A 25,574-nucleotide genomic window follows, 5' to 3' on the forward strand; every position below is an offset into this window, starting at 1 on the left:
AAATACGTTATTTGCAATTATTATTTGCATTTTAATTAATCAAATAAAGTACTTATTTCTTAGATAACGTTATTTATATCTGTCCATTGATAATATAAATATGAACAAGGACGTCGACTCTCACTTTCTTCTTTAAAAATCTTAAACAAAATCTTAAGCGTAGACAATTACCTAACATTATCAGAACAGAGAGAATTTTTAAATATATTCTTCTATTATAGGTAAATTACCAGAAAAAATTAATTTGTAAATAAAACCACCTTTATTTACTACGTTATTATAAATAAATCATTTAACCTGCGGGTTTTAGTTCACATAGAGAAGAGTTTGAAAAATTTTGTAAAGAGGGACTTCTGGAAACTTTTAATTAATATCAGTTATGTATGCATGGTAACACGAGACTACTAAGTTAGTGGTACTAACGTAACTAACAACAGCGCACTATTTACTTCCAGAGTTTCTGCATGATATATTCAAAAGTTATGTGATAATTTTAAAGTTAACTCGTTTTTAACGTACCTTTTATCAAATTAGAATCGCATGGTATCGACGTCCGAATACGATCAATTATTCTAATATTAGATTATTGCGTAATAAATGTCTCTTTTCGACGAGGCTTCTGTTTCAGTCATTTTTCAATTATAAAATATCTGACACTTCTTTCTATTTATACAGGGTGGTTGGTAACTGGTGGTACAAGCGGAAAGGGGGTGATTCTACGCGAAAAAAGAAGTCGAAAATATAGAATAAAAATTAAAAAAAATTTTTTTTTTTTTTAATTTTTCCATCGAGACAACGAGCTACAGTGAGATCCGTTATAACCAGACGTGATAAAGTGCACGCGTACCGAACGAAAATTCAAAGTCGATTTTCTCGAAAACAAAGCCTCAAACGAAAAATTGTTATTCTATATTTTCGACTTCTTTTTTCGCGTAGAATCACCCCCTTTCCGTTTGTACCACCAGTTACCAACCACCCTGTATATCATTCTATTTCGATATCTATAGTCTATACTTCTTCTGTTTATTGATTTCACAATTATTTTAATGTTATTTATGTTTTATTTTTCTTTCTTAAGTCCAAGGTATGGAAACGTGACTTTCGAATCATTTTTATCTATTAATATGCAAAAAGTAGATCTATACACTTGCACATAGCAACTTTGGAATACTGGAAAAATTAGATTTTCGCGAAACTGAAATTAACTAACTTGTACGGCAGCAAAAAATGTAACAATTTCAGTGGACGTTAATTCGATTCTCATTGTAAGAATTCTCATTGTAAAACAATTCGTGCTTACTGATTGCCTTTTATCTTGAAATTAACATTTACATTGTGACAGTTTTAATAGATTATAATCTTTGTCCCATCTATGTTCGATCTTTTTGCACTTTGACTAATTTATCGCATCCTCGATCCACGTGTACGATTACAATGAAATCCGATATTAACGTGAAATTAACGTGAAGATTATTTAAGATATACGTCGTCGTATTTCTTAATTCTAACACGAAAAGGTTCGACAATATTGCTTTGTTAATCAACTCCGTGATATTTATTTCACGATAGAACAATAAACCATCCTTTAATATACCGACGCGTTCCAGCATTATTTCGTTCATATTGGCGAACTCGCAGAAAGTTTCGATTACGTTCAGTTGATTAAATTTTGCCGGAAATTAGAATTTTCTATACTTAAGATTCCTTAAGATATCTACGTAATTAAATTATTTAAACTATTCATCGCATGTACGAAGATTAAATGTTGATACTCTTAAGAAAATTACTTCTTTTTCGTGTTTTTATTCTTTCGTAAATTTATCGTGCTTTTATATCTCTTTTTTACTCTCCTACATAATATGCGTTTTCTTTTGTTTTTTGAAATATTCACGGAACATTTTTCGCATGCAATATCCGTGATACTTGCGCGATATTTAATCTTAACAATAACGTTTCACCGTTCATAAACATCATCTACGTAACTTCCGTAGATTTTTCCTGACCTCTCATAACTTGCATAATTTTCCAATTTGTTATTCTGTTCTTCGCTTTTGATTTTTGTATGGACGAATAAGGAAATTGACGAGCCGAGACGTAATACTCGGAAGTCTTTTAAAAGTCTGTTTTAACTTTGATTGTTAAATGTCTTGCAGATGTCGGGACAAGTTTTCTCGAATATTCGTCTCTCGTGTCTCATACAGTAAATGTACAAGTTTTCTTATGCGACATAAGCAAAGCATCTTTTTCGCAAAGTGATAAATTGCATCGATATGTGAAATTATAACTTTCGGAATTGCAATTTTGCTGGACTCGATGCTGCGAAAATATTGCAGAATTTCATTACTAGAAAACTAGATTCGTTGGGGAAATATTTTCTTCGTATGTATGTATAATTCATCGACTAGTCAAAAATTACAAACGTAATTCATCGACTGGTCGAAAATTTCCCATTTAAAATGGAGAAAGGACATTTTTTTAAATGCACCTTCTGGCTAAGAGCATCAACGCTTCCATGTAAGCAAGAACTGAATTTTAATTTTTTTGCGAGATACTCCGAGTACATAAAACGTGCGCTAAAAATAAAAGAAGGTTACCTGTTTTAATACGTTACGGCAGCGATATAGCTAACGCGTGTATCAAGTTCGTATCAGTGCAATGTGATACCAGTTTATTTGGAAATCCAAGTTACGTAAAGCGACCTTATCCTTGTACCCATAGAAAGTTATTCGAATACGGATTGTCCTTTACCTTTGTTGGTTCTGTAGCGTTCTTAGGGAACAGTTGAATTGTTCCTTTTTTTCATGTCTCTGAATATTAACGCTTTACCGACCGATAGCCGATTAATCGGCTTTTTGTCGCCAACGCTTATCGACCGGTAGCCGATTAATCGGTTTTTTGTTTCCAACGCTTATCGACCGATAGCCTATTAATCGGCTTTTTGTCGCCGACAATCTTTCTCATTATTTGAACGATAATTTGTTATTTAGTACTAAGGTACCTTGCTCAGTTGCGTCAGTTGCGTCAGTTGCGTTGCTTCGTAAGCTTCTACAGTTTTATACCAATTTGAGAAACATACCGTTCGCGATGAGCGAAAAGAATGGAATTGGAGAGTCTAAATCGAAATAGAGCCGGCGCCAGGGAGAATCTGCGCCTGAGCTGCCGGTCGGACGTGCGTATGCTGTTGAATCGCTAGCGGTTGGTGAAGTTTTAACGAAAAGGGAGAAGAGAAGTGACACCATTAAAAATTGCCGCTGTTTATGTAAGGCGTATGCAATTGCGTGACAATCTCTAAATGTTTCCAGCGCGTTGAATTTATACGCTCGCAGAGAATTCAGCGGTTTTTCGCTTTCTAATTTGTAAAAGTTAAGAATAATTTTTAGCAGATGAATTTATTGCTAGGTTTCCCGAATAAATTATCAGCTAATTGCGAGAATTCCTGCGCTATTCGTTATGTTCTTCATTTATATTTTCACTGGATAGGAATTAGATTAGGAAGAGGCAACACAAGTCTTTTTATCCTTAAAAATGTATCTCTTATTTCGAACGTTGTTTTACATTGTAGAAGGATTTCTTAGCCTATTCGTTAAAAGATTTGCAGGTAGTATAACGTATGAGTATGAATAAAATATCGAAGAGAACTAAATAAGGCAAATTTTAAGTAATAAAATAATGCTATATCGTTGCTGATTTTTTCTATGAAATTAATTTTGACAGACATTTGACACAACAGGGGTATTTTTAACCAGCAAGAATCTGCTAGAGTGCGCAGGCAAAATCAATAAATATACACAATTCTTTATTTATTAACATGTAAATACATTAAGGGCAACATGAAATTACTGAACACACTGATTTACTAAATATGTTAAAAAGACAATATATATGGTAAATACTACATATATATATGTCGGAGATGTAGGGATAGCGGGCCTTTCTTTTGGAATTTTGGGAAGATTCCCAATACTTTCGGTTAAACTGTTTGTTTAACCTGTTCAATATAGTATTATAACAGTGGACTTGAGGTTGAGGTGACACTGCCGGTCACCGAACGTAGCCACGGTCTCGGGATGAACGTAGAAGTACTAATGTTGAGGGACACACGTTGTGTTAACAAGTCCCGAGGCGGGAGCAATAACGGCTCTACGCGAGCCTAGTAACGGTGCCTGGAATTTTGTTGATAACCCTGATCAATATGCAATTGACAAGTGTGATCGTGTCAGTTTTCTATTTGTATGATCACCTTGGAGAGTTGATACACAACGTCAAACGATTAGTCTAAAAGATACCGAACGTCATAGCAAACGTCTTTTCAAGAAAGCTTATAACTAAATGTTCAAAAAGTTGTCCCGTTGACCGTGGATTCGTTAAACCCGAGAACATTGTTTATTTAAGAGTGACTTTACGTTATACAGTTAAACCTTGTTTAATCAACTCCTGTACATATTACTGTAAATATAAACCTTTGAACAACTATAATGGCTAGTCCTAATGAAGAAACGCAAGGCGCCCCAAGAACCAGCACCAACCCAACAAACCCGATTAACCCGACATATATATATGTAATATAAAATAGAATAAAATATATACACGCACATAATGCATTTAGAATATTTACATAAAATATTTACATGCAAATACATTAAATTATTAAATATATTAAAAGCTATATATATGGCAAGTACCACGTATATATAATTATAGAATAAAATATATATACAATTTATTTAGAAAATAACTATATATTCTATTCTATAACTGCGCATATGTAGTATTTACGTGTAACTTTTAATGTGTTTAGTAATTTAGTATTATAAAATTTTAAGATAATTCAAAATAAGGTAGAGTAAATATTTTAACTAATAAAAGAATGTCATATGTTTGTGATCTTAAAAAATGTTTTTACTACTTTTGTGCCATTTAAGAGAAACGTGACTCAAATGACATACTGATATTTACGATATTATACAGATATACTGGGTGGTTGGTAACTGGTGGTACAAGTGGAAAGGGGGTGATTCTACGCGAAAAAAGAAGTCGGAAATATAGAATAAAAATTTTTCCTTTGAGGCTTTGTTTTCGAGAAAATCGACTTTGAATTTTCGCTCGGTACGCGTGCACTTTATCGCGTCTCGTTATAACGGATCTCACTGTAGCTCGTTGTCTCGATGGAAAAATTAAAAAAAAAAGAAATCAAAAATTTTTTATTCTATATTTTCGACTTCTTTTTTCGCGTAGAATCACCCCCTTTCCGCTTGTACCACCAGTTACCAACCACCCTGTATAATATAAACGAAAATATTCCACTACTTTCTTTCTCTAAATTTCGCGTTGACAACGTATTTTCTGAAATATCTGGCAAACTATCAGAGCAATGGTGTAATGGATTTTCTGTTTTCTAACGAGTAATACGACGGTACAAACAAATTTCCCAAAAAATCCATTTGCCGAGGCAACACATTAAAAAACACACAGAAGATTGTTTCTTGCATTTCCAATGAAATATTTCTCTCATCATGTTGCTGATATTCGAAACGTTCAACAAAACGTGTTCAGTTACGTAAATAAGTAATTAATTAACCTGTCGCGTTGGAAAGTACATACGTGTATTTTCTGCTAAAATAATCTACGTATTATCATCGCGCTAGATACATTATTTCTGTATACATGCTATTTGACAGCATATCCTCTCTTTGAACAGATAATAATTGCAATGGACGATAACTTCGATGTTTCCCCAGCAACCTCGAAAGCCACCGGTTCTATTCAAAATTTTGTTTCGCACTGTTTACCACGAATGTATAGCATAGTCGCCGCACCCTCTCGTGTATCTGATTCTTCGGTCTCTATGACAACGAGGGTCGAACGTCGGGATCATCTGTTGTGTTTCAAGAGGGTGAGAAGCGATCCGATTTGTAAAATGTCGTTTTATATGGAGCTGTAATGCTTCTGAATGCAGCCGAATGAAAAAGCTAGGCATTTGCAAGATCAACGAGAATTCGCGGAAAAATGTTCGCCAATTTTCGACGCATCGGGTATCTGTTGTCGCAAAACAAGTCGAACCAATGTATCGGAAAATGAGTTTAGCATTAACGAAATTCAAAATATAAGAGTTTCCAGGGAGTTTGAAATTCCATCGATTATGAAGTATCGACAGAATTGACACGCTGAATGTTTTTTTCTTTTTTCTCTTTCGTATAGGTTTTAATGCCGCGCCAAATGCGCGTATTTGGTTACTAGCGATAGCAATACGAGCAGAGAGAGATTTACTAGTTAGAGTTTGCTAAATAATTCGAGGAAGGAGGAAACGTATTTCGATGAAAAACGATAACGTAAGATAACGACTTAAATATAAACCAATATGAGAAAACGAAATTGAGAATTATTTTTTTCGGGTCTTATTGTGATTCATTTATTCTTAGAGATTTGATGACATCTGATATGTTTCAATTTCGTATAATACGTATAGCGAGCATAGCCGGATACCTGGAAACTTACAATCAGCGTACGGCCAATTGATTGACGGATCTTCGAATTCGTTTTTCTCGAAAACGAAATCTCGAACGAAAGAATGTTACTCTTCTTTTTCGATTCATTTTTGCATGTACAATCACCATCCGACCGCTTGTACCATGATCTTCAAGACACCCCGCATACAGGGTGGTTGGTAACTGGTGGTACAAGCGGAAAGGGGGTGATTCTACGCGAAAAAAGAAGTCGAAAATATAGAATAAAAAATTTTTTTTAATTTTTCCATCGAGACAACGAGCTACAGTGAGATCCGTTATAACGAGACGCGATAAAGTGCACGCGTACCGAGCGAAAATTCAAAGTCGATTTTCTCGAAAACAAAGCCTCAAAGGAAAAATTTTTATTCTATATTTCCGACTTCTTTTTTCGCGTAGAATCACCCCCTTTTCGCTTGTACCACCAGTTATCAACCACCCTATATGACTGGCATAAATCTTCAAAATGCGTTGATTAAATTTTCATTTCAGATGAGAAAGTTGTAAAAGGCGATGTTTACTTTCTTCTTCGCGATTTCAACCAACTGCAACATTTTCAACAATTCCCTTACACAACTTCATAGTAAATTAATTCTTCTAACTCATCAAAAAAACATCAAGCCGTTTGAACATTTATTCTGTTTTAAAAAGCGTACGAATACTTTCCGCATCCACAGTATGTACACATACAGCGTACAAGAGTCTTGAAAATAGAGTTTACATACTAAAAAGTTTATTACGTGCATTTGGGAATTGCATGCTTAGTTTATGACGCGCATCTTTCAACGAAATGCGTAAACTCACGAAATTTCGATACATTAGGAATCGTCAATAAAACACAAATGTGTCTGTGTCTTTGTATTTCAGTGTTTTTGTTTGAATACGAATGGAATATGAATCGGCGTGTCATGCGTTTTTCGTATCATCACAAATAAGAGAGTAATTAAAGGTGACAGAGTCAGGTATATCAGGACACCCTGTATATGCATATAGATTCAGATACTCGATGGCGGTTTCACCGAACCTTATCGATTTCCACTTTCTGTCGCATTTCCGTAGACAGAATAGGTACAAGGTGACGATACACGTGAACGAATAACAGTAGCTTTGAATAGAAATTCACTTATTTTTGTACTTATCAATTCTATTGGTTTTTTAATTAAACTTTGGAGAAATAAATATGACACGTTACTAGAAATGTTTATTTCCCTTTTTTGCAGAAGTAAATGTCATCTATGTTATTTGTAGTTCTATTGATTTTCTTTTCTTTTTTTCATTTTTTTGATTTTTATCTCGCATTTCGTGCCACTGTAGCTACTTAATATTCTCACGTCTGTGATAACTTTTCTGCTAAAGTTAACCACGAGGAATAAAGTATAGAGTGAAGTTTTTATCAGTGTGTAATTTGTATAATAATAATTAGTAATAATTGTGGAAATATTGTGGTAAGGTTTAGTAATTAGTTTTATACTATATACGGCTCTTGATGTTATTTTCTTCTTGTCAATTATACTTCGTATCTGCTGGACTGTTCGAGGCAATAATAATAAAATTAAAAGAATTGCAAAGATTTATCGCTTATTGTCAAATTTGTTGATTATATGCGACAGAGAAAGATATCGTATTAAGTCCTTTGATAACAGAAAATGATCTTTTTGCCAGATAATACCTTTGTTTTATGCTCGGAACGTCGAAGAAATTAAGTTCAGATAAAAAATATAAATCAAAAAATAAAAAAATGTCAATTTTTTTCTGCAAAAAAACGAAATAAGTATTTCTAGTAACGTGTCATGTTTATTTCTCCTAACTTTAATTAAAAATCGAATAGAATTGATAAGTACGAAAATAAGTGAATTTCTATTTAAAGCTACCTTTATTCGTTCACGTGTATTGTCACCTTGTACCTACGCAGAATGTTGTTTACGTAAGACGTTCATATTAGGAAAAATAATTACACATGAATCAGATACTAAGGAATTAATTAAATATGAAGAAGGTGGTACAATATAATTTCTAATTCCACTTGCAGATTTTAGATTGAAACATCGTAAACATAATAACAGCTATCCAAAAATAAAGCCTTTTCTCAGAACATACAAAATTCTATGGGTATCTATCAAAAAAACGCTAATTCGAAAAGAATCTACATATCACTTTATGTATCCTAATTTACCTTAATTCTTTTTTTTTTATTATTATTTCCTTTTTTCCTATTATTTATATATTTCCTATTATTATATCCTTATTTCCTTTTTAATTTACATATAATATTTACATAATATAATTACGAAAATACATAATGCAATTACCACTTAAAATAATTTTGTATCTTAATTTAAAATTTCTGACATGAATCATCTGATTTTCGCTGCTCAAAATAATTAATATCTGTTGTTCAACCCTAATATACTTTCATCACTCTATACTCTCATTTATTGCTCTATGTTGCGGCCTCTCAATTAGATGGCCATCAGTCTCGTTGCAGCTGTTCGATTAGGGTCGCAAACCTTGAACGAAATTAACGCTCAAGGTAGAGGGAGATTAAAGACTTCTACTATGCTTGTGATTTCTATGTTTATTTCATATTTGGCCTCCCACCAACGACTTTATCTCAAGGGCGGTGAGCATCCTTCCTCACCCACCACCATAGCAAATAACCAATTAACAACGAAGCCTATTTCCCTCACTCTATTAACCAAAATTGTCACCAACAAATCCGATGATCCCTTGCGTTAGACACACCCACGACTAGCTTTCCTCTGATACAGCATCGTCACTTTAACTCACTTCTCCTACGACATTAGGAAAGTCAAGTCAACGACTTCTCCTACGACACTAGGAGGGTCAAGTCAACTACTTACTTAACTTGTACATTCGCATCAGTGTAATCATTTCTCTACAAAGTTGTCGAAATAAACATAAAGTTATACCTGTTGAATCAGTGTAACTACTCAATTAAACCACCTCCATTATCCTAACCGAAATAGGGGATCGATCATTTCGTGGCGTCGATTATCTAATCGTAACGGGAATTTACGACTCCCGTTGACGCGTTTCCTCGCGATCGCGTCTCTCCGCGAGTGATCGAACAGTTTATTGGCCAAAAAAAATATTTTATTTATTAAACAAGGAATTTCTGTTTGAAAGTGGTTTTGGTAAAACGTAGCCATATAACATTTTCTGTCGGATTTACATTTTTAACATTACAATTTGTTACGTCGCGCAAGACATCTGCACGCCATCCGGCGCTGCTTGACCGCCGACGGTCTACGCACCGTCCTTCGACCCTCAATAAATCCAAGGAGCCCGTAAAACGCCAGCTTTTTAACGCTATTGTTTTGACATGTGTCGTCAATTTACGGAATAAGTTCCATATCCTAGAGATGCTTTCTGTTTATAGCCAGTTTAGAAAGGCCTTTGGATTTACTACACGCTATTAGGAAGCCCAGAGAAAACAGATAGTGACTTAGCAAAAAACGAATGTTTAATCACCGGGAAATCCAGGTTTTCCGTTAAACAAGACATCAACTAGTAACATTGGTAGGAGGCTCCATCCTCTCTAGTCATTCTTTAACATTGACTTAAACCAATGGACATCGTAGATCGTTGCCCTCACTCTACTCACGAAAAGTGTGAACAACGAATCCACGTCCTTAATAAAAAGGGAACACCCACACCGAGCTTTCTTCTGTAATCCTACGAGAACGAACTACAGTTTTCCTACAACATTCATCCTGTCGATTACGAGGCTACTTCGGTTGCCTCTCTTACTCGTTCCTTGACCACGTCATATCTTAGGATATCGTCTACGTTACTGCATAGCAGTGTATAAGTGTTGAAAATATATAAAGTTTATAGCTCTGTTAATCACAGTGTTATAATTATTCAATCACCCCTATTATCCTAGCCGAAATAAGGGGATCGATCTATTCGCGGTGTCGATTCTTGCAATCGTAACGGGAATTTACGACTCCCGTTGATGCGCATTCTCGCAATCGCGTCTCCCCGCGATAGGCTGAAAATACACAATTTATAATTGAACTTAAATCGCTGAAAAGTGGTACTTTTATACGATATTGTCTTTTCTTTCTTCTTCTGACCTGAAAACTTGGTCGCAAAACAGGACAGATCGAATGGGAATCTGTGTCTGTCTAATCCTGTGACTGTCGAACTATCGTGGGCGTCTCGGAGGTGGTGCGTCTTGCGCGTACCTGGTCAAAGGGTGCGTAGCGTAACGTGCCATCAGGGACATCGTCCGGTGGTCTATTGTCGAGGTCTCATCTAGTGTCGAAGTTTATGACGCGTGGTTTGCTGTTGAGCGGATCCATCGACCGCTTAACCCTTTGCCGCGAAATTAACGCTCAAGGTGGAGGGAGATTAACCCCTTGACGTGCAAATAAAATGGAATTTGATGCGTCCGAAGAATACTATTTAATCTGGCTCAACTGAACAGTTATACGCAAGCTTAGAAACAGAACATCTCATTTCGAAATTTATTTAATCAGGTTGATATACAATGTTAATGGACATTAATTAAGTAACATTATAAAATAATAAATAAATAATTCTATAAAGTATGACATGAAACATTATAAAATAATAAATGAATAATTCTATAAAGTATGATACATTTCAAAACATTTTGGAATACGTGGAGGAACTAGACATTTTTTACACTGCCACGTTGTTTCGCTTCTTATATTATTTTTTATGCACACGTGGCGTCTTTTCGCAGGATGTTCCTTTTTATTAATCGAAGTTATATGTTCAGGAAAATGTGCCCAATGTTTTGTCTATAGCCGAGTTGGACACTCACTTTGCCACGGTCTGCCGCGTGTCGAATAATTAGGAAGAGACAAATTATGTAGCATATCTTCTACGATATTCAATCGAAAATTTACAATCGATTGCTTTGTTGAATTAGGCAACTTAGAATACAAGACATAAGCATTATAAATTGCTATGTCAAGCAGATAAAAAAACATTTGAAATAAAACAGAATCGATGATTCTTCTTTCTTTCTAGACGTTCTTCACGTCTCAAAGTCTACAATGGCACACGGAATAAATGACGTGTACCAGACGTCATTGTATGCCAAGGGGTTCAAGATTTCTAGTATGCTTGTGATTTCTATGTTTATTTGAAGTGTTTAGTATAAACGTAAGAGTATGAAACGTAAGTAGTAAGTCATTTGTTTTCATTTGTTATCAACAACTTTCCAATAATCCATATTCGATCGTTTTCTTTCGACGCACTGGCAGCATACGTTTCTTGTTCAGAGTTGTTTTTTCACAAAAATGGAATATAATATCCATAAATTATGCCTTGTATATAAATTACCATAATTGTTCATTCAAGTTGACAAATATGGTCTGCGATGATATGCAACTGTCATCAGATTCTGAACATTCTGAAATTTTTGGAGAAGTTGAATAGAAATAAAAATACACATCACAAAAGACGCCTACTGTCAAGTAGCTGGGAATTTAACTGCGAAAACACGTAGGAATTACTAGAAATTAATTCACGGCAATTTCTTTGGGGCGCGCAAAATTTGGTTCAAAAAGTTTCTAATTTTGATGAAAATTTACCAGGAATTAAATCAAATATTGATGATAGATTGTCATTACTAGAAATCTTTCAACTTTGATGAAAATTTACCAGGAATTAAATCAAATATTGATGATAGATTGTCATTACTAGAAATCTTTCAACTTTGATGAAAATTTACTAGGAATTAAAGCAAATATTGATGATAATTTGTCATTATTAGAAATCTTTCAACTTTGACGAAAATTTACTAGGAATTAAAGCAAATATTGATGATAAATTGTCAGTATTAGAAACCTTTCAACTTTTCTTTTCAGAAAATATGCTTAAACATATTGTGAGAGAAACTAACTGTTGAAAATGACAACGTGAGTTCGTGCTCGCCATACATGTGCAGATGCGTTAGTTATAAGAAATAGTAACTAGAGGATGATCCTAGTTACAATCGATAGATTTAATCGATAGGCTTAAGATGCCTTTTTGTTTTTATCCCTAGTTTTTGTAACCGCGTGCAATAAAGGTTATTTTGGCTCAGAACGGTGTGATAGATTTATCCATTCAATAAAATAATAACTATTCTGATCTTACCTCTGAGTATAGAAATAACAACACTAACAATTATTTTACCACGAAAACTTCACACAGTAATGTCCCATTGTCATTGGCTGCCCAGAGAGCAATTCATTTCTCAGCGCTAATATGTTCAGGTTTAACATGCTAATTTACTTGTCGACGTTGTTATTTATTTGTCCGAGTTGTAAACTTTATAATGTGTCGTGTGAGAAATTCCAATTTGCCAAAAAATAGCAGGTGTGTTATCATAAATTGAGGATAACCTCAAATCTTCAACACTCTATACTACAGTTATATACTTAACTAATAAAAAGGAATTAGCAGGATTTATGTTATCCTTTTAGTTGCACATAATATATTTACCTACATAATATAATATAAATAGGTATGTTTTTGAAAATAACAGTGAAAAGTCATATTTTGACACTGATAAATCGCAGCTATTTTGACGTAGGTATTGTCGTTCTTTGTGTTTCTCGACGAATGGAAAGTGTAAGAAAAATATATCTAATAGTGTAACATTCCAGAAATTCTAGCTTTAAGAAACCAGAAGCGGATCTGATAACAATTCGTCACGAATTTGAGTTACACGCAGTAATAAATAGACCGTGGTATTTGTGATATTTATTTATTTATTCTATGAAATATAAAGCTGTGAACATAAGTACAAAGGAAACAACCTATCAGATTCAAAAATAGTATATCTTTTGATATAAGCGTCTCTTTAATCTACTCAAGTGCGTTTAAAACTGCGAACTCTAAGAACGATAAACGTGCGTTTTATGCTAAGAGCAGGAGCACTGAATACATTTAAAAACGAAAGGGAAGGAAATTGAACGTATTATGGTGCAACTGCCAGGCAGTTTAGCATGAAATACCGTTGCACATCTACTCGGCATACAAAGTAGCTGCCAACAGTCTTTTTCCAAATTGTATTTCCGTTATAAGTGTTACAATGCGCTATAAACGATACGTTAATCAAATTCTCGTTATAAAATATTTGTTAACGTTTATCTTGTAGAGTCTTTGTTTCACTTAGATTCTATTTTCAACAACTCTCAACTATATGAGAAAACCATGCTATAACTGTACACTTTTCCCTATTATTTATTTTATGTATGCATATTATTATTATATATTATATATTATTATTTCTTGTATTTGTATCGAAAAAGTGGTTGGGATGATGAAAGAATAACAGAAGTTATGCCACAAAACGCATATGTGTACATGTGCACGTCTGTGTGAGGGAGAAAGTATAGTTAGTTCTTTAGGTAACATAGTGATTGAAGGTAATGGAAAAAATGCTCCAGTTTCACTAATATGCAGTATCAAATATGGATAAATATGATATATATGAATATATATATTGATCCTGTTTATAATCACATTGATCATGTTTGTAATTTGTTACAATATGCATAATTTATTCCTTCATCTTTAGTAATAATATTTTTATTAATTTCTAAATTTGAATTCAAAGGAATAGATATATTTTCGCGTTCTTTATTTTCACACGTATTCGCTGAATTTTAACAAAATAAATATTCTTGTTTTATTTTTACTTATTTGTTTAAATTACATCAACCCACTTGGCTCATTAGCGACCACGTCGCTTACGTGACATTAAAAACAAAAGGTTACAGGTTGGGTCGTATCAATAACGAAGAAATAAATATTCTTGTATTATTAATATAATTAAGTTAAATTGAAAAGCATCGATACGTTTCAAAAACTATAATACATTCGAACATGACTTCACGGCCCTAGTCGCTTCTTTACAGAATTAATTATATTGCATACGCAACGTAATTTGTTTGGTCTCCTTGTTTTACAAGTAGCCATATGCAAAGTATAATGAGCGATTGTTAATCTAGTTAAGACTATTTGATGTTTCCTGTCAAACGATAATGCAGAACTTATCTCATAAGTATCGTTTCTAATACGACGTCGAAGTGGAAACATGTTGCAAATTTCGATGACCAGTTCCACACGATTCTGTAGTTCTCTGTGGACGATTTGCTGCGTGAAACTTAGCGGAAGCACTGCCACGTGTAAAACATTCGCTGAAATTAAATTGGAAATGTTCACCGCCTTTTGCATATTCGCAACAGAAAGAGATCTCCTTGAGAACGTAATTACGTATTTATTTTCAATGTTACCTTCTTTTTTTATCATCTGGAAATTTTGCTCGTTTTTAAACGGAAATAGGCAACCTACAAAATTGACATAAAATTGTAGTATACCAAATAATATATATAGTAAATATATAGTAAATAATATATGGTAAAGTATATATAAAGTAAATGATAGAAATTATTTGTATTTTTGTCAGATGAAACGAATTAAATTGCAAAAAATATAATATAATGTGGTTTTAATGTTTGAGTATTTTAAGTAAGAAAAATCTATATTTGAAAAATACTTTCTCCAAAGATGAATATAATCCGACTGCTTCTGCTCTGCATTCTTTATAAGATCCCATTGAGCCAAACTTTGAATCGTATGTTTCATCAAGTAAAAAAGTTTATTTTTTGGTTCTCCAGTAAAGGGTTTTTTACTTTTCCTACATAGAAGTTATATGAACCGGATTTTAATGTCCTCAGTTATTTACATGTTGCATGATGAAGAAGTTGGCATAAACCAACGTGTACTTCAAAGCTAGTTACTTTGTAATTGTTCATGAGAGTCTGATCATGCTCAGATAAAAATAACAGCACGTCCAATTTGGAAAATACAAAAATTTAATTAATTTAAACAGGCATGCTCTTACTCTTTTCTATTAAACAGTTAAAAAATAAAAAAAAATATAAATAAAAGATAAAAATAAAAAAAAAATAAAAATCTGTATTTTAAAGAACGCAACAATTATTTAAATAAGTATTTATTTTCTCTTTTTTATTAAACGTTTAAAACCTCGTATTTTTTCAGTTATAGAAACATCTACAATAATTCCATAGACATAGAATGACATAAATTTTTCCGACAGTGTTCTAAATTTTTTAACTTATACTTTTTATAATTAAATTTACATTCTTTATATATAAATTAAAAATTAACTTTTTAGACTAAGTTTTCAAGAAGCTGTAAATATGAAATCAGTTTATTTGATGATCATGATCTCTATAGTTAAGAACACATAAAATAAGCACATGCTATTAATGAAACAAAACGTGAATGTAAAAGTGTAATTCAAGATGTAAATCAGGTTCTCTGACAGTGCCATTTGTACATATGAAAAATGTTTATCAGACAGCTTGGAAAAAGTTAAATAAATAAACATTATATAAGCATTTATTTTATAAAGCATGAAATGTATGATACGATTTATAGAAAGTTACTGCATTGTTAAACAGTTAACGGTATCAGTAATCATGATTTGTTAGAGATTTCTATCGTGGATTAATACGGAGAACTGCATTTGTGAGTAATCGATTGCAATTATTGCGTTGTTAAAAAATACGAAGAAATCAATCTATCCAGTGAAAGCTGATATTTATTGACACTAATTATCAGTGAAAAATACTTTTCAATCACAAATTATCATTATATGATTATGACCACACATGATATTTCTCTGGATGATAAGTTATCGATTGAAATTAAAACCAAGAACATTATCTTCTTCCAATTTATTGTACAAAGATCTTAGTTCATACAATAGGAATTTTTAATTTTGCATTTATCGCAGAGAGAACAGTCCATTACGTTATCTCTATTGTGTTATTGTTTACTATGGATATTATTATTTTCTTAAAGCAATTCTGTTCTTTATTTAAATTTATAAAGTAGCTGAAGTCTACTATTACAAATTTGTTTCTTAAAAGTGAAAATTTATTTTTCAAATTAGCAATGTTAAATATACAATATTTTGTATTAATTATTTTCGTAAAAATGCCTCAATTTAAAGACATAAGAAATCTTTTGTATTATATTTCTACAAAAAGGGTACATGCAGTATGTTGCTCCTATATCAAACTAAAAATTTGTTTAGATTAAGAATAGCTTGTGTTAAGTAAATATGTGACTGTTTATTATACTTCTTAGTATAAAATACTATTTGTGAAGAAGAATCATAAAAGAGTTTTGTACATAGCCACATACAGATATCAGCTTAAAATTGAAAGCATTCTTCCTACCCTTAAGAAACTCACCCCTGCAATATCTTGCAGTCTAAAATGCTAGCCCCTCTGCACCATTTAACAATTGAAAAATTCCAGTTAATATCTGCGACGCCTTCTAAGAAAACTGCTTGTGACGCTTTATCTGTTTCACCCTATATAATTTCAAGTCCTTCGAAATAATAAAATGTGGATGACTGTACATTAGGAAAAAATGTTAAACAAACTGGAATTCAGGTTAGTGTACGTAAACGAGCTAACAAGCTAAACGAGTAAGCGTCTGAAAAACAAAACAAATAACAGATAGATAACAGATGTAGATTTTTAAGAAGCTCAGCTTAACGCGATGTTTCTTCTGGCATACATTTAATATTAATAATTTTTCATCCCACAAGGAAGATTGAAAATACGGTGGAATCTTTAGCATCTGAATCTGTACAAGAGTATGATCGAAGATAGCTATTTCGTACTTTAGAACTTGGAAGGAATATCATTGAAATGATGACAGTGAAGGACAAATGTAAATGACTGGAAAAATTGAATGCTACGAAACTGGAATGTATAACCTGATTGAGAGAAAACACCCGCTTGGAAAATAAGAATATGTATAAAGTATTCCTTGGAGCCACTGTGTGGAGTAATGAGAAAGAAGGAAGAAGGAGCGGTTAAAGTGACCGTATTCAGGGTTTCAATGTTTTAACATAGGAGCACTATATATAGGGTGTCTTGGAATACAAACAGGGTTTCACTCTACGTGTATACAAAAATAAGTCGAATAAATTGATGAATAATTGAAGTGAGAAAGAAGGAAGTAAGAGCGGTTAAAGTGATCGTATTCATTTCAATGTTTTAACATAGAAGCACTATATATAGGGTGTCTTGGAATACAAGCAGAGTGTCACTCTACGTGTATACAAAAATAAATCGAATAAATTGATGAATAATTGAAGTGAGAAAGAAGGAAGTAAGAGCGGTTAAAGTGATCGTATTCATTTTAATGTTTTAACATAGGAGCACTATATATAGGGTGTCTTGGAATACAAACAGAGTGTCACTCTACGTGTATACAAAAATAAGTCGAATAAATTGATGAATAATTGAAGTGAGAAAGAAGGAAGTAAGAGCGGTTAAAGTGATTGTATTCATTTCAATGTTTTAACATAGAAGCACTATATATAGGGTGTCTTGGAATACAAACAGGGTGTCACTCTACGTGTATATAAAGATAAGTCGAATAAATTTCTTCCTTTGATATTTCATTTTCGAGAAAGTCGAGCTCGAGGTAGTTATTACCGGCACTTCGCTTATTCTGCTAATTGCACGAGCTCGATTTTCTCAAAACTCAGGCTTGAATAGACAGAAATGTTCTTCTTATGTAGCATACGTGCGTATATAAATAACTTCTTGTCTGAGCATGTCAACTATCTTAAGACACCCCGTATCGTGTTCATGGTAAAGTGCCTCATGCGCCCTTTTCTTCTTCAGTTGCACCTTACGCGTCTATATTGTCAAGGAAACTCTGCGATACGTAATAAGGCGGCTAAAGTCTGAGTACTCGATGAGACTCAGGTATTATAAATGTCAGAGCAATGCAACGATAGGTACAAATACGTGTGAACAATAGGGCTGCCAGAATACCTAAGCAAATAAGGAGAAGGTCAAAAGATAATAGCACGAGCATAGTGTGGAGAGTTGGAAAATTGGAATAGGCACTGGGAGGAGAAAGAGGAGGAGGAGGAGGAGGTGGTGGAAGGTGTGATCCATGCGGCGAGATAAATTCGAGGATCTAATTCACTTAACAGGCAATTATAGGGAAACCGAAAGAGGTGTCAGGTCGGAAGACGTAGTGGGTAAAAGACAGGATAGAAGGATCGTGGAATGAAAGAAGCTGGAAAAGAAAAGAAAAGAATAGAAGAAGGCAAGGTGCAAGCAGGCTAAAGAGAGTTTTGCTGAAAACAGTGGAATAAGTGGTACAATTGCAGACCTTGGTACGAAAACCGGGCAAACGCAGATTTTACAAGTTGTGTGGAATTGAATAAAACTGAATTAATTATGACTCGTTTAAGCGATTAATATTTTGGACTTAGAAAGGCATTCGTGTGACGAATGATATGAGAAATGATGCCTCTTATATTTTTGAAGAATATGATTAAGAAGTCTTTTTCGATATTTCGATTTGCCTGGCTCTTGCACGAAAATACTGGGAATTTGAAATGAAATATTTTTTTCTTTCACGTCTTTATTTTTCCTTGACTTTCTTCCGTGCTCCGCAAACAGTTCCTTAGATAAACCACTGACATCCGGCTGTCGTCTCTCGTTTGTACATATTTACTTCTCCATGACTGATACGATACTTGTTCGTCCGAACACATTTCGAATCTGCAAGAAAAACACTTTCACAACACAAACACAATCATTGACGCTATATTTTAGAACAAAAGCCCAGGCAAGTCCTAGACATAGCCGATTCTTCTTCCCAAAGATCACAATGCATAGGTGCAAAAATTCTTATGAACGCATTAAGCTTGTCTGATCTTTGCACCGATCGATCGACGATGTATAAAAATATATGAAACTCGAACAAGTACAATTTTTGTAACAGGTGGACTCACCTCATTTTTGCACCAGGATCTTCAATTATTAGTCAGAGTATGTCAAAGTGTGAATGGAAGAGACAGAGAGATAGATAGATAGATAGATAGATAGATAGATAGATAGAGAGTGGATAATTCGAAGTACGTGAATAAGACATTTTTGTAAATAAAGGTATCTGCATGTATGTAAATAATGGTATATATATAAATATTAAAGGTAATGTAAGTATGTTCTTGGAAGTGAGGCTGAATAAACATACATGTATATGTATTGATAAATGTAAAAGCACGTGTCTACTTTCTTCGGTACATATTTTCTTGCTTTTGTAAAGACGTAGGACGAGACAGACGTCAAAACGAAAATGAAAACGATTCATGTATAAAGATACAGTTCGAAACTTATTTTCCAAGTTATTCACGAACTGAAACGATGACGCGGGATTGAGATGCATGAAGAATGAATCGAGTACTATATATCTATAAACATTTCTATATAATTGTTTACAATAGCAATTCGCAAACTGTGGTGCAGGATCTTTGGTGGAGATAACTGTTGGAGATTTGCAAGTGATTTTTCTAACTAAAAATCTGTAGGCTTAGTTCTAGTTTTGTTTTATGTTTATAAACTATGTAAAATCAAGTTCAATATTTAGGCCAGCAGAGTGAAATGAATTAATGCAATACGAAGTAAAATTTATTATTCAACTTGATTGTTACAAACGAGGGTACTTAACTAAAACTTAGAAGTTTAGTTTTAGTTTTCAAACTAAAAATCTGTGGACTTAGTCCTAGTTTTGTTTTACGTTTATAAACTATATAAAACCAAGTCCAATCTTTATTATGTTTATTATGTTTATAAATCATATAAAACAAGGCCAGCAGAGTGAAAGGAATTAATGCAATACGAAGTAAAATTTGTTATTCAACTTGATTGTTACAAACGAGGGTACTTAACTAAAACTTAGAAGTTTAGTTTTAGTTTTCAAACTAAAAATATGTAGGCTTAGTTCTAGTTTTGTTTTGTTTATAAACCATGTAAAACCAAGTCCAATCTTTAGACCAGCAGAGTGAAAACAATTAATACAATATGAACTAAAATTTGTTTTCAAATTGTGTTATTCTGATTGTTACAAACGTGGGTACTTAACTAAAACTTACAAGTTTAGTTCTGTCTTTAGTTTTGTTCTATATTTGTAAATCGCGTAAAGGAAAAATCCAATTTCTAGGCCATCAGGCTGAAAGGAATTAATACAATGCAAACTAAAATTTGTTATTCAATTTCGCCGTTACAAATGAGTGTATTTCAGGGAATACGATCGCAATATATATTAATATGGGTCTTGAAACATCGATTACCAAAAGAGTCGATACGATTCGAGCGCTGAATCGAGTGGATTCGTTTGATTACGTTGTAAACGATTGCTGGTTTGAATGATAAAATTTGAATACTTACACTCGTATATATATCGTAATTAAAAAATTGATGCAAGTGTGTATGCGTTGTGGATAAATGAGCATGATGCGTATTATTGTTTTGTATTTAGGCGGGTGAATTTTTACGCGCTAGTAATGCGAGAATTAAGACAGCTTCAAATTAATTACAAGATTTATAGACACTTCACCTCGATCTCGTTATACTTTGAGCCTTATGATTTTGTGGAAACGCACGAGTCTGAAATTGGAAAATTGTTTCTTTAGTTAGATGTAGGAATATTTCTATGATACAGAAATTAGCTATTTTTTCGTCTATAAATAAAAGACTTGCATAGCCTTTGTATTTAGAAACGATACTTTTGCATGGCGTAGTACGTTACTTTTGCTCTTTGTACATTTATTTAAAATACAGAGCACGAAAATTAAATCTATACGCCAGCGCTGAAATATTGTAAAATTTTTGTGTTGTTCCAAACTATGAAACTCTGACGCGAAATTAATACTTAATATCACGTTTGAGTTTGGTTTTTTTCCTTCAAATTGTATCGTTACTGTATCGAAATTTGCAACACGGACGAAAGCAGGAAATTTTGAAAAATACAAATTAATTGAACGTTATCTGAATATTATCGATGGAAATTGCTTGATTATCGATGAAATATTAATTAATTTGTTACAAAGAAAATTTTTTGATTAAAAATGCTGTTATTTACTGTGTATGATTTTGCATGTATTTTAGTATATATTTTGTCAAATATTTTTAATAAAGTTAGATATTTGATATTAACATTGGTAAATAGAAAATATAGAGATGTGATCTAAAAGTAAGTCACTTCCGTTTCTTTATCTTTTTTTACACACATTATGAAGTAGAATAATAATAATATGATAAATTCGATAAAATGTGATTCATGTTATTGCGCGCTGTGTAATATCTACTGCGGATAAATAAAAAATGATTTCAACACACCCAACCATTATTTAGTACGCGAGATGAGATGAAAATATTGTTTTTCTTGCCCAAGTAATTGTGTCATCAAAAGTTCTATGATTACTTCTACTTTGTATTTAAATGTACTTGCTGTTGGAACGACGGTTCATCTATTTATCAGTTTCTGCGTGGAGTCATCCGACTAATTTACAACTATAATTTATAGTCACAATTTTTATTTATAGACAAATTGCTTAGAGATATAACAGAAATTCTTTGACTTTTAAATATAAAAATGAAAAAATGGTAAATATCATTTAAGCGAGAAAATATTTCTACATTTATTATGCTTGTTAAAAAATAAATTATCGAAAGAGAAGTTGAAAATGTGATCTTCTCGCACAGTATAAAATTATGATATAATTTTTTCAGGGTAAATGCGTATGTAATAACACTACAGAATTATTTAACTGCTTTAGAATATTTAGAATGGTGTTTACAAATTTTCACGAACCTTTAAAATTAATGGTTATTTGAACGATACAGTTTCGAATAAAATGTCTAACGTTTTATGATAAATATTTGTACTATACTAATCCTTGATTCTAGTACTGTTAAATTAAAAGTGACTAGAATAATTTGAGTTAATTTTGTTCATTGTTTAATCTCAATTTCAGTAGTTTACTTCAAAGAATAAAGATTACTGATAAAAATACAGATACAATTATCATAGAATAGAAAAACGTAAAGCAGACTCGACTGAAACTATATCAGTGAATGGATGAGATCTAAAAATACAGAAAATTAGAAAAAACATTTACTCCCATTTTTTTGAAGCATGTAAGTGAGTTCTCTCGGCTATCTACTTACTCTTATATAGAATTCTAAAGAATTCAGTTCGTTTTTTTACGAATTATCCGCTGTTCTTAGAACCGATAGCACAAACCAATTGATTTTATCGGAGAAATTATCTAATTTTATCTTCTTCAAACTCAATGTGATGTATTTTTGCAAGTGTACAAAATTTGTAATCTGTAATATGGATTTGAAGAGAAGTAAAATGGAATCCCCTCATCTTCATACGCTGGCAACTACAATAATTGTTATATTATTTCTGTATCGTAATGTCTTATAATACAAAAATGAAGAAACTTAGCTGTCTTTTAAATTATAAATAAATTATAAATTATAAATTATAAATAAATAATTATAAATAATGTCTTTTAAATTTATAGTTGACTTATAATTGCTGTTTTATTGCAAAAAAACGTAGCAAGCGTAGTTGTTGCTATAATGGACAGAGAAATTTTGTATTCTTTTACATTCCAATCGCATATTTTCTTCTGGATTCTTATCAATCTTTTCTATTTTCTTTTACCCCTGTAATTTCAACCGATTATTATTTGATAATCATTCTACGCTATTATTAACCGAATAGTAGAAGACAATTCACACTCATTATTACACTCATTAATACTGACTAGAGCTTTTCATTAACATTTGTCTACGAATGTTAACAAGTGATCTTCACCAACACCAACAAAGCTTTTTCTATGTCACAAAGTTGTACGTAGATGATATGTATAAATCATAGTGGACGTTCCGTAAAATGTTCCACCATTTACAGTAGCTATGAAAAGTATCGGCACATATTTATTTTCCAATGAAGTATTTTTTACCAGATTCTACGTCATGATATCCGCGATATTAAATTTTTGCAGTTGTGTGAGAACACTACTAAATGATATAAAATTTAATATCTCTCGCAGTCAAATAATTAATATGACGATAGAGCCAATAGTGTGCAAATACTTCTCGCAGCCATTGTAAGTTGATACCACACACACGTGTTGTAAAGCATCGTACACAACCGTGCGCCTACGAAACCAAGAAAAACGCAGAAACGTAATAGGACTGTCGGTTATCGATGAGTTTTCGAAGAATCACGCGTTAAAAATGATTCGATGACTGTTCTAATATCTCAATTCACTCGCGCTCCACATACATTTGCAGTGGACACACGTACACAAATAACCGCGACCAGTTATGCAGCTAGGCATATGTACGTACGTATGCTCTCGGCGTTAGTGTGCGTCACCTTAGCTGTCATTTGGCAGCGAACGACGAAGTGGTGGGAACGCAAATGGCGGAGACTCGAATCGGGATATAAAGCTCCCTCGAAGCATCACAAAGATTCTATTCGGAGACCGGCACTTGATCGACATCGTTCACAGGAATCTGGCTCTTGCTCTGACCTTGGAGATTCCAAAGCACAGCCGCGAAACAGTCGTGATCGGTTAGTCGATATTTCTTCGACCTCCCGCCGTTTCATTCGATCGAACGTCCGTCACGGTCGTGTTAGATCCCGCGAAATTGTCCCACGCAAGCGACGAACAGTGTTGATCTTGCGATCGAGATGCCCATTTGTACGTGCAAAGATCGCGCTCTGGACGAGAGCCACGTGTGTCAGATGAATCCTTCGGACGAGCATGAGAATATCGAGTGGAATATCGAGTATGATCCCGCAGTTAGGTACGTTTGGTTCTTCTTTGTATTTTATTTTCTACTTCATTGTGTATTTGTAGGATATTTTACGAAAGCGTGTCGAAAGAATAGGTCGGAGGAATTTATGTCACCTAACTAGCGCTCACTCGAGGAAATTTGAGGTTATTTCATTGAAAAAGGAACTTCGACTTTTCGGTGGAAAAGTATGAGATAGATACGTGTTTATATGTTTTAAATTAGTACGTGCGATTACAGTGAAAAGGTTAAGTTATTACGTTACGTTCGTTCCAACCGTTTCTTGACGTAATAACGTTATAATCAATTAATCTTACAGGCGAGGAAGTGTGAATATTCTGGAAGATTAGTTAATACGGAGCTGTAGTACTATGACGCATTAAAATTTTTATCCGTGGAACCCCATAATTAGAGTTAGACGAGCAATCGACCAAACGTAAAATCTCTAATGAACTTATTAAAGACAAGGAATAGCGAACTATATTTTCTTTCACTTCATTTGTGTTCATAAATCGTGGATATTAGAAATGACATCGAACTCTTCAAATTAATACTTCCTAAATTTTATAAATCGCAAAAATATAAATTGCAACCTGACGAATTATGAATCACATAAATTGTGTTAAATTTTATATTTTTGTACTATAAGGTAGGTAATATCTATTTTAATTCAATTGTTTCAGTGATTTTGCACCGTCATTACAATTTTCAACAGCCAATTATATAATGTTGAGATATAAAACATTTATTCTGAAAGGATTTGTATTGTATATTTTGCAAAATTTAACATGTTTATATATCAACAATATATATCATTTTGCAGGGCATATTTACGCGGTGGTAGGTTATAATCGATACAGTATTCGACGTATCGTTGAATGCTGATCGAAATATTTTAGTGCAAAGACATTACACTTGTACATGCGTGTTTACATGAATATTATCTAGTCTTCGCGCTTTTTTATGTGTACATTACAAGGTTACTATTATAAAAAATTAGAAATTACGAAATTTTAAACTACTACTTATCGTAATGATTATGTATTTACAAGGTTTATAAATACAGCGCTTTGTAATTACACTTTACACGCATCAACGTACGTTGAACTACGAAATTGTAATGTAAAAATGTTTCCTAAATACGAGACTGGCAACTTTACGATATTTTACTCATAATAAATAAGCGTGAAACTGGTATCAATTACATAGAAAGTTAGATCTTATTTTTAGCTTGCATTTAGTACTTCAATTCGAGAAGGTCCAATTCAAACTCAAAATATTTACGTTCGCTCAAATGCCAATGCTACTATTCGAGAACAGATTTTACGTGTTAATAAATAATTAAAAA

The 25,574-nt window shown here is 33.0% G+C and overlaps 1 protein-coding gene across 2 annotated transcripts in view; it reads left to right on the forward strand.

Annotated features, from left to right (window-relative positions):
• Nucleotides 1-25,574, forward strand: part of LOC138179420 (uridine phosphorylase 1) — a 46,440-nt gene that overhangs the window by 2,105 nt on the left and 18,761 nt on the right. Inside the window, exon 1 of one of the 2 annotated variants that reach the window (XM_069112202.1) lies at nucleotides 23,924-24,238. The exons of the other annotated variant lie outside the window; for it this stretch is intronic. Within the exon in view, the coding sequence (XP_068968303.1) occupies nucleotides 24,123-24,238 (116 nt within the window). The 5' untranslated portion in view covers nucleotides 23,924-24,122. Of the gene's footprint in view, nucleotides 1-23,923; nucleotides 24,239-25,574 lie in introns of those variants that run through there. 2 annotated transcript variants of the gene reach the window in all.

Source organism: Bombus flavifrons, chromosome 4, assembly GCF_040668555.2.
Source record: "Bombus flavifrons isolate JBK064 chromosome 4, iyBomFlav1_principal, whole genome shotgun sequence".
NCBI classification, from domain to species: Eukaryota; Metazoa; Arthropoda; class Insecta; order Hymenoptera; family Apidae; genus Bombus; species Bombus flavifrons.